Source organism: Idiotropiscis lumnitzeri, chromosome 2 (assembly GCF_059441095.1).
Source record: "Idiotropiscis lumnitzeri isolate Australia: NSW breed Sydney's pygmy pipehorse chromosome 2, RoL_Ilum_1.0, whole genome shotgun sequence".
Classification (NCBI taxonomy): Eukaryota; Metazoa; Chordata; class Actinopteri; order Syngnathiformes; family Syngnathidae; genus Idiotropiscis; species Idiotropiscis lumnitzeri.
The window spans coordinates 9,761,195-9,772,330 of NC_142392.1; the positions used below are offsets into that span (position 1 = coordinate 9,761,195).

General features: G+C 40.5%; 1 protein-coding gene and 1 non-coding gene across 3 annotated transcripts; one reads left to right on the forward strand and one right to left on the reverse strand.

Moving 5' to 3' along the window:
* Positions 1-834: 834 nt before the first annotated feature.
* LOC148341637 (uncharacterized) lies at positions 835-7,751 on the reverse strand. Of its 2 annotated transcripts, XM_088289021.1 has the most exons (3): positions 7,490-7,751; positions 5,580-5,819; positions 835-1,709 (listed from the first exon to the last, which is right to left on the reverse strand). In XM_088289021.1, the coding sequence occupies exons 1-3, from the start codon at positions 7,614-7,616 to the stop codon at positions 1,678-1,680; spliced, it is 399 nt and encodes a 132-aa protein (XP_088145147.1). In that variant the 5' UTR covers positions 7,617-7,751; the 3' UTR covers positions 835-1,677. The 2 variants fall into 2 exon arrangements, with proteins under 2 accessions (XP_088145147.1, XP_088145146.1); XM_088289020.1 differs by lacking the exon at positions 835-1,709 and having other exon boundaries at positions 4,576-5,819.
* Positions 1,778-1,941, forward strand: LOC148341638 (U1 spliceosomal RNA). The gene has a single exon (XR_015842407.1). It is a non-coding gene; the product is annotated as a U1 spliceosomal RNA (small nuclear RNA).
* Positions 7,752-11,136: the final 3,385 nt, after the last annotated feature.

The following is an 11,136-nucleotide window of genomic DNA, read 5'->3' on the forward strand; positions in this document are numbered from 1 at the left end:
GGGAATGGCCACACCGGACATGAATATTGAAGGTTTGTATTACGATTGCTGGCATTATTTTAAACACTTACGGGACAGAAGGTCAATTATTTAATTTAGCAGGTTCATATTTACTGAATATGTTAAACATTGATATAACAAAAAGCATTTATCAAATGAAAGTAGAAGTACAGTGCATCGATAAGATTGACTGGGATTGTAGTCATGGTGTTTACTGATGCATTCATATGCTAAATTTATATGACTTTGTTTAATTGTAAGACCTCAAACTTGCACACATTGTATTTTCATGACCCACACTCTCATTCAGAACAAACGGATTCAGTCTGCTCAGGTCAAACTGATGACAAACCAGATAGCACTTCATGGACAAATACGACTAAACACATTCTCCACATAGGCCATAGAAGATACAAACATATCAAGTTGGGCAGGGGAGGACGTCACAGGGACGCGATCAAGAACACCAAAAACACATAATTTGATCTGGGAAAACATACACCACACAAATAATTTGATCTGGGAAAACATACACCACACAATCTGTACACTGACGAGATTACAGGGGAATGAGAGACGGAGAGACGGAGAGACTGCCGCCTGCCTGAGAAGGTCAGCCTTGGACGTGGAACGTGGGAAGGAGCAAGGACAACCGATTCAACCTACATGACCCTTGACAAAGAAAACCTCCTAGAAAATGTGAGGCTGGGCTGAGATCAGCGCGCCATTTTTCTATTGTACGCGTCTGAGTACAGTTTCTCGTCAGAATAAGAAAAAGCCGCCCAGATACTATTTCCTGAACTCCAGAAATCGAAGAAACTAAAATATCGGAACTCTAATCAGTTGTTGTTGAGCCTTTTTGACCCTTTTCTTCTTGAGTCCAAAAAACGAACACGCATTGGAGTAAGTTTGGCTTTGAAGATTCATTTACTAAATGTTTCTCATTTTCTCGGTGGCTCAACTCCAACAGTGGATATAAACATACACTACATCTGTCAGCATAGTTTTGAAACATGATGACATGACAAACTTAATTTCTTTAACAACATATAAAAACTGGAATATGTAAAATGTTAATCAGTTCAAATTTTAAACTGGAAAAAAAACACGGAGTTTACCCCCCACAAATGGTTATTCTTTGGCATTTATTTTCTGCACTGATTTCATTTGGCATAAACAAATGTTCAGCAAACTGGCAAGTAAAAGGCAACATTTAAAAATAAAACGGCAATAACCTTGAACGATTTCCCCAAACAACTTAATGTTGTGATGCAAATTTTTAACGATAGAAAGTCGTTCATTACAAAGCAAATGAGAGTAAAACGTGTACAAACCTGCTTTGTGTAGCACAACACGAGGCTGCTTCCAACCTTCGCCCAGCAGTAGATGTTGCTCGTTCTCTTCTTTTATTCCACAAAGTTCCTCTTTGTACTTGGGTGTCATTCTAGCACACATTTTCAAACGCCAATCTCAACAAATCCACACTTGGTCTCTGCTTGGCGATAACTCGTGTGCTTCTCTTTGTTCGACGAGACGAATGAAAGATGGCATCGTTTTTCAAAGTCGCACTGAAAGGATTTCCTGTTCGTCACGAAAGCGGAAGAACAGGACACACCCCGCTGTGATATGATTGGCTGCCGGCTTTGTGGAGCACTGTCACCAACTCACCGACAGATGTCACCATTTGCGATGCAAATCATTGTTATCTTCTAAACAGAGAAAAACCCAAGATGCACATGAAGAAACATTTTAGTTCCCAAATATGAACTTGAGAGATGTACTTACCTGGCAGGGGAGATACCATGATCACGAAGGTGGTTCACCCAGGGTGAGGCTCAGCCATTGCACTCCGGCTGTACTGACCCCTGCGAATTCCCCAAATGTGGGAATCTCGACTGCACAATTTCTGACAGTGGGGGACTGCGTTCGCGCTCTCCCCTGATTTCTGATGGTAATGGCTGCCAGGATGGCCGAGTGGTCTAAGGCGCCGCGTTCAGGACCCAGTCTCCCCAGGAGGCCTGGGTTCGAATCTCGAATTTTGGCTGCCAGGATGGCCGAGTGGTCTAAGGCGCCGCGTTCAGGACCCAGTCTCCCCAGGAGGCCTGGGTTTGAATCTCGAATTTCCCCATTGTGGGACTAATAAAGGCATTATTATTATTATTGAATTTTACTTTTGTTGCTGGTTTTGTTTTCACATCTGACACCATGTTGTTGGTTGGACAGTATTCCAAATGTATTTCTCTATTATTAACAGTTGACATGATAAAGTGAAACTTTCTGTCAACATATTTGCCTTTTTCCGGGGTTTTTCGCCAGCGACGTGGTTGCGAATTTTAAATTAAAATACATCACTGTTTTATTCTCGAAATGTTAGAGTCTTAAAAAATGATTTCAATGTTTATAACTTAACTAACTTAAATATTTCATTATTCGTTTCAGTATTCATTAAACTACGGTGATTCATTATTTATTTCAAGATTCATTGAACTGTTTTAGTAATAATTTAGTATTCAATGTTTAATCGTTACTGTCGTTACTTTTTAAATATTTGTGTCACTATTTTGTTCAATCTTAATATTATGGAAAATTATTTTGCAAGTAAGGTTTTTGTTATTTATTGTGGCCACCTGCTTTTGAAGAAAGTGCCTTTCGCTTCTTGTACGAGAGGATTCTTTGTGAAGCCAAAACAACACGACCTTGACTGATAAGTAGGCTCAATGCAGAAAAAATATATTTTTGTTTTAAGATTCCACAGTTCCTGTCAAATAAATCTTCATCTTCCTGTGTGCGTCAGTATCTTCCCACGCACTTCTCCCACTGAGATTACTCTGCAGACTGACTCAAAAGAACAGACTATCTCATTGATCTTCCCTAACTGCTGAAAATTCCACAACAATCTGGGGTCAGACGTGGGATAGCTGAATATCCGCCGGTGAAATTCAGGGATGCTGGCAGGTAACCTCCGGGGTTCAATTAAGACAGCAGCAGCAACGAACAGCGTGATGCGGATCATCTCCTCCGTGGTGACAAATAAACGCTGACTTCAGTCGCCATCAAGTTGCCAACTCCTGACACACTAAAGCCATTGAGAGAAACTGAGACTATTTGCGTTTCTCTTTCTGGTTCTTTTTAGAGTTCAACTTCTAGTTCAGTTTTTCACCTTTTCACAGTGTAATGAAGGCCAGTTGAGCAAGTGGAACAAGTGATTTTATTGATTGTGGAAGGCACCGATTTCATAAGCACAGTTTCTTCTCACACCTTTTCCATTAGGTACGATTTAAAAGACAACCGAAAAGCATAACGTTAAAAAATGTTGTTCCAGGCAAAGGCAATTAATTTCATTTAAATGTTTGATGTAAACACAAAATAAAATCATCATCACTCAGACACAATGCACTGATCACATTGGCCTTGTGTCAATAAAAGAGCTTTGAAAATTCAATATATCATATTTTCTAAATCACATTTACATCTTACCACAAAGAGTCAGTTCCTTCAGGTTTTTTTTTTTGTCTTTTTAAGCTTCAAGGATCGCTGCTATTCTCGTAGGGCTGGGCAATAAACCGAAAATTTACCGTGATCGAAATTTAATAAAATCATTTTGCCCATGTCGGTTAATTCGGTGTTTAAAAAAAAAATGAAGTCCTTTTAGTCTGCAGCTTTGTTCATGCCCCTGTAAGACGGCTTGAGCGGCTGTAGTCACGTGACTCCACCCAGCTGAACAAGAAAGAAAACTGACGACGCGGTCGTAGCTGTCGATTCCAATCTAGAAGCAGCTGACACGGCTGAAGACGAAGTAACGTTAGTTGAAATTGTTCCTGTCGCGCTTGTCCCGAAAAGAAATTCGACATCTGTCGTTAGGAAATGTTTTGGGTTCCATGAAGACGATGTTTAAGCAAAAAAACATGAACTACAAAGTGCATCGTAAGCACCTGAAACAGCGCGTCCAACCTTTTCTTTTTCACCACCCACAACACAACCATGCTGTTGACTTGGAGCTTGTGCTAAAAGTTCAAAGTGAGAAGCAAGGTTGGACAAGTGACAACAGCCCATAACGGAGGCGACACCATACGAGAGAACGTCTCGGTGGTGGACGCGATAGCCGAGCACATAGCTAAAGATAGAGCTCCTCTAGTTACAATAGAGCGGACAGGATTTAAACGCCTCATGAAAGCAGCCGACAAGAGGTACGCAAATATTTGTCACAAACTGTACTTCCCAATATGGACAACATCGGGACGGGAGCGTAGACATGTCGAGCATTTTGCATCCACATCCGACTTGTGGTCGAGTCGCAACATGGATCCCGGTTTGAGCCTGAATGTGCATTACATAGACGACAAGTGGCGACTGCACACCACTCGAGACGGCACATTTTCCTGATGAACCACACACGTTTATTTGGCATTGGCATTACATTGACATTTTTTTCATTTTATTTAGCATTTTGTTTACAGGCGACTAGCTCCTTTGCACATGGCAATATTTATATTGTTTACAAGATACCTTTACACAAATCTAGGCCTATGCAAATGGAATTACAGCATCTCGGCACAATCTATTTGCAGAAAAAGATTTTGTGAGAGGTACCCTTTTTCTCCTGTTCTTTGTGACATTGATCAAATCATGCAAAGCAAGCTATTTGAAATGTTTATACAAATGATTTTTGTACTTTTATTTTTCATTGAAAGTAATGTGAACTAGTTGGCCAATAAAAAAATCAGTTAATATGCATTTCCTGCATTTATTTTGATTTTGGTCCTCAGGGGGAATTTATCGTGCATTTATCGTTATCAAGGTAAAATTGCCCAATTTATCGCGATATTGATTTTAGGTCATATCGCCCAGCCCTATATTCTCGCCATCACAATCGTGTCTCGCAGCATGCCGTTTAGTGGCGAATTTTTTAGCACAAACGCTGCAACTGAATGGCTTGCCACCACTATGTGTTGTTATGTGTTTAATTAAAGTAGACTTTTCAGAGAAGCATTTTCCACAAACTGAGCAGGAAAAAGGTTTTTCTCCACTGTGTGTTCTTGTGTGGCTAGTTAAATGCGGCTTTTGGGAGAAGCTTTTACCACAAACTAAGCAAGAAAGACGTGCAGTGTGTGTTTTTGTATGTTCTGTTAATCGTGACTTTAGAGAAAAGCTTTTACCACAAATTGAGCAAGAAAAAGGTTTTTCTCCACTATGTATTGTTGTGTGTTTTCTTAAATTAGACTTTCCAGAGAAGCTTTTGCCACAAACTGAGCAGGAAAAGGGTTTTTCTCCAGTGTGTGTTCTTGTGTGTTCTGTTAAATTTCCCCTTTCAGAGAAGCATTTTCCACAAACTGAGCAGGAAAAAGGTTTTTCTCCAGTGTGTGTTCTTGTGTGGATTGTAAACGTTGACTTATGCACGAAGCTTTTGCCACAAACCGAGCAAGAAAACTGTTTTTCACCACTGTGTGTTTTTCTGTGCCCTTTTAAAGACAGCTTTGAAGTGAATGAGTCAGTGTGACATGCCCTTTCACCTTTGGCTTGCCCATTATCATCATCATTAGTATCATCATCATTGTCATGAGCGTCTGATGTGTCCTCACTATGTACTTGTGATGGCCCCCAGTGGTCTTCATCACCTTCTGTTGTCACGTGATGACTTGAACTGCTGCTTGTAGGCTCCGCCCCTCTGTTGTCCTCACTCTCATCCTTGTTTACATCTTCAGTCTTTATTGGGACAACGTTCACTGGTGACTTGTTGATCTCCTCCTCCTCCTCCTCCTTTTTGATGTGAGTCAAGTCTGGCTCCTCTTTCACAGAACGGAGATCATTTTGTCTGACGTCTGCAGGACACAAAAAGACAAATTTGGTTTGGTCATGTCAAAGCTCATGCGGCGACTGTCTTATTTTCTACCGTACTACCTTGACTTGTTCCTGCCGCACACGGAGCAATGCGTGCGACCCCAACTTGGACCGGACCATGGGGGCATTTCACAAAATTACGTCCTACGATGTAAACCTCCTTTTTGCAGCACAACAGTGAAAAACGAGCATTTAAAAAGGAAGCATGTTGTGGCTGATGCCCGATTTCATTCCGGACATAGTCACAGGCGTTTCTGGAAGCGATCTGAAGTTAGCACACACAGGCTATTGTGTGCGTCTGATGGAACACCTGTTGTGGGACCCCAACATATTGATGCAGACCACTGGGGGCCATCGCAACATAATGTCATTAATAGAATAGAAATCCTTCAAGTGAAATATGTTTACAAATTTTTCATTTTGCATTTAGAGATAGTTTCATCGTGGGTACTTTTTGCTTCCATTCTAATCTGTATGCCTAAAAGAATTAAAGGGGCCCTGGAATCAGAGTCGCGATTTATTGCATGATTTATGTTTGTTTTTTGTTTTGGTTTTTTTTCCCCAAAATGACATTTAGCCTGCTAGTACGTTCCAACATTCCCCTTTTTAATTTTTTTTTTTGTAAAATTTCTGTTTCTAAATAAATTTTTAAACAAAATTACGAGTGAAGAATCAAAATCCCTACACATAAATTAAGCAACAACACTTTCACTCTGACTTTCATGTTGACATATTTGAATAATGTATATTTAAAAGTTATCCAATATGAATTAAAATTAGACTAAGATACACCATAATATTATTAGAGTTCACTGAATTATTTTGTAACTGCAATGATGCTGAACAGCCATAGGGTGTCAATAATGAGTAACAAAGTAACACAAGACCTCGCACTGATACATCATCATTGTCATTTGCATAAATTATCAAGAACTATGAGTTGAGGGGGAGATGCAAACCACCTGGGCCACAGGAACTTTATTACCAGGAACTAAATGTTCCTGGCCTTGTTGGTAGAAAAGGGGGTTGTGACGTTCTCCCTTTTAAGCCCATCGTATGCCAAAGATGCAGATGCATTCCTTGCAGCATGCGCTTGTTCACTGATGAGATCCGTGCAACCCTGGATGGATGCATTCAATGTATTTTAAATGTTTGGATGAGGTGAAACTACGCACCCGAGGTCCATTGACTGTCACCCGACCAATCCAGTAAAAAGTTAATAAATAAATAAGACCAATACGTACTTGTTTTTTTTTAAACGTAATATTTTGCGTTTTATCCACTAAAATTGATCAACCGCCATTGATGTTTTCGCCGCAGTGTGCACATTTTTTAGAGTCAGGCAGAATTCCTTCCCTAAATCATTGCTTGAACAAGATATAAAAACCAGAAAATGTAAAATCTTAAATAATCAGTTCGAATTTTAAACTGAGAAAAAAAACATGGAGTTCACCCCCCACTATTGGTTATTCTTTGGCATTTATTTTCTGCACTGATTTAATTTGGCATAAACAAATATTTAGCAAGCCGACAAGCAATATTTAAAAATAAAACGACAATAACCTTGAACGCATTTCCCCAAACAACTTATTGTTGTGATGCATGCAATGTTGTTCTTGACAAAGCAAATGAGAGTAAAACGTGTACAAACCTGCTTTGAGTGGCACAACACGAAGATGGTTGCAACCTTCGCCCAGCAGTTGAAGATGTTGCTCGTTCTCTTCTTCTTTTATTCCACAAAGTTCCTCTTTGTACTTGGGCGTCGTTCTTGCACACATTTTCAAATGATAATTCCAAAAAATCCGCACTCGATCTCTGCTTGGCGATGAGTCATGTGCCTCTTTTCGTTAGCGGCTAGCTAGCTAACAAGCTAAGCTAACTACGCCGAAAAGCATCAACGCGCAAAGATGAGGTTATCGGGACACAAAGACTTAATGAATTATGTCGTAGTCCTTTAGAGTAGCACTGGACATCCTTTGAGAAAATTACAGTCAGTTCCACACTAAATCAGAAGAATTTAGCAGTGGGTGTTTTTGTTCCGGTGTGGACGGGCCTTCGGAAGCTGCGCGCTTGCTAATGACGTCATGCTTTAAGCACGAATTTTTCAAATATATTTCTTTGCCTCTGCGTTTGTTTTTGACCCTGACTGTTCTATTTTAATATATATTTTATATAATATTTTAATTCGGTTGATAAAAAAAAAACTAAATTAACGCCACATTTGCGCGTCAGCTCCTACGTCACTTCCGCCTATGCCCCGAGTAGCCGCTGCTGGAACAACAGTGGGACGTTTACGTTTCTCCTACCGAACTTGCAACAATGCTGTGGTTCACTCGGGCTGCAAGATTGTATGAATATAATGTCTGCATATACTAGTATTGCTTCTCAATTATTTCACGCCCGCCCCTACCAAGAAGTAAACGATTCGCGCCTCCCCACCACCAATTTGTTTTCTGTCTTTGTAGATTGATGTTAGATTGTCAATAAAATAATAATAATAATAATAATATTCCCTTTATTAGTCCCACAATGGGGAAATTCGAGATTCGAACCCCGGCCTCCTGGGGAGACTGGGTCCGGAACGCGGCGCCTTAGACCACTCGGCCATCCTGGCAACTTAGCTTTCGCTTAACTAAGCTAAATTGACAAGAAATATAATTTTGAGAACTATTATCGTAAGGATCGTAAACTCAGTACTCTATGGTGCAAATATTGATGAGATGATAAATATTTACTCATACGTTTTTTGTAAAAAAAAAAACCTTTATTAACATTAACAACCAAACACAGTTATTAATTCATACATAATATAGAAAAGACAAAAAGAAGAGCCAGGGGGATTTTAAACAAAAATTCTTTGTAAATAACATAAAGCAACAGCTTTAGTATGTTTACGATAGTTTTTTTTTTTCAAAAAAAATTATGGTGACTATCCGTTTTTTTAATGGTTACTGTAAAGTTTTGTCTTCTATCTTAAGAAGTCACGCAGGTCCAGTGATGCTGCAAGCTTGTGTCTCTTTAGTTATTGACTTGCATTCTCGTCTCTGTGTGTACACACGAGTTCGTCTGGTAACCAAACACACGTCAGGCAATACTGCCAACTAGTGACTAATGATATAACTGCTATCATTACATCTCCCTTTCAAATGTTAAACAATGCCTATGACTTTTTTAAATTATTTTTTTTAAATTTTATTATTATTATAATAATTTTGTTTTGTTATCAATTATTTTCACTTCTGATCAATATCTACCCATTTTATTATGACAACAAGCAGCTCTACAACCATTTTAGCAACAATAACACAACATTAAACATTTTCAATCAGCCTGTCCGGTTGTCGTCTAACTCTTGTTGATCTTCGAAGAGGTTCAGTAATCCCAGAAATTGCTGGTGGTTGAGGTCTGTGCTCCTTCGATGTATCCACCTGCTTTGCAGCCTCAGCCGCATCATAAGATTTCTTGCAGTCCTCGGTAGTGATGGGTAGATGAGGCATCCTGTATCGTTTTGACACAGTGACACACTGTATTGACACTGTGTTGCTGAATACTGACACCTGGTGGACTTGCAGGAAAACTTTGACAGGGTCATCAGACGCTGATCTGTCAAACTAATTTTATCCAATTCCATTGATTAGGCATTTCCATTCACATTATTTTTACATATACATACTTTCATAAAAAAAATTGTTGATATTCGAGACGCAGTTGATAAATTAAGTGAAAATCTGTCTAAATGCCGAAGTAAAAGTGTTGTGAATGACAATGGACTCATTGGAATTAAAGATTTGTATTAAAAAAAATTAGTTTCTCCAGCGTTTTGTTATTCAGTCTATTTATATCTTTTTTTTTTAAGGCAATTTCCCCCGCCTTTGAGCAGATCCTCCCACAAGGCACTGAAGAGGCCGGTGTGCACAACGCCTGTGTGGCTACTATAAATAGGTGAGGGAACGTTGCCTCCCTGGACTTCCAGTATAAGAGCGGGTCGTCCGTACGTGCAACGTGTCCTGCTGACATATAGCGCTGCACCTCTGAGTGCGCACAAGGCAGAAAACTTGCGTTTACCAGTGACGTCTTCCATCTTGCGGATATTTAACGCAAAGTAACGCGCCAATAACTCGATGCTTGTTTTGAGCGTCCATCCTGTTGACAGATACGCTTCCTTATAAACACAGTTTGGTGCGCGACCACCGTGTCGACACGATTCCGGTAGTGGTCACGTGACTTTCTTAAAGCGGTACGCGCACCGACACGGGGTTTGCCCTGGAAGCTCGGCGCGCGCATCGACGCCTCAGTGTCGCTGGAACCATCACTAGTCCCCGGGAACCTTCAAAAGACTCCTCCTGTTCCTCCTCACTCTTTGTCCATGCTTTGTTTCCACAATGTAAGATCTCGGTCCGGCTTCGATAAAGACAGTCACTTTTCTGTCCCAACAATTAGGTCCCTCGATCCTTACAGTGTCTTTCTCAGAAAGAGGTTCCAGATGTTTTGTAGCTCTGTCATATGCAATTTTCTGTTTGAGTTTGAGCATTCTCTTCTTTTCAATCCAAATGTTGTTGTCATGTCCTTGTGGTATTTGTGGTGCGAAGCTTACGGCACATGAGTAGGTCAGCAGGCGAAGCTCCCCACTCCAGAGGTGCAGCTCTGTCACTCAATAGGGCAAGGTAAGGATCAGATGCATCATCCTTGGCCTTCCTTAGCAGTCTCTTGATGATTTGCACTCCCTTCTCAGCCTGGCCATTTGCCTGTCGGTATAAAGGGCTTGAAGTGATGATGTGAGCCTCAGCCTCCTCCGCCGTAACGTAGTCCTTGATGTCACTGATAGGGTGCGGCACTCGGGATAACGCATCAGCAAGCACAATGTATTTTTCAGGCGTGTATATTAGCTCAAAATCATAGCGCTGCAATGTCATCATCGTGCGTTGAATTCTGGGCGTCATGTCATTGAGATTTTTCTTCCTAATTGAAATCAGTGGCTTATGATCAGTCTCTGCTATGAACGTGGGCAGTCCATAAACATACGTGTGAAATTTGCCACATCTAAACACTAAACCCAGTGACTCCTTTTCCATCTGAGCATAGCGTTTTTCAGTCTCTGACATTGACCTGGATGCATAGGCTACAGGTTGCCATGTGTCTCTCGCCTTTTGCAGCAGTACGGCACCTAGCCCATCTTTCGACGCATCCGTGGAAACTTTGGTTGGTTTTGATGGATCAAAGTAGGCAAGGACTGGCTCAGCTGTCACAGTTCTCTTTAGATCTTGCCATTCTTCGTCATGTTTTGTTGTCCACTCAAAG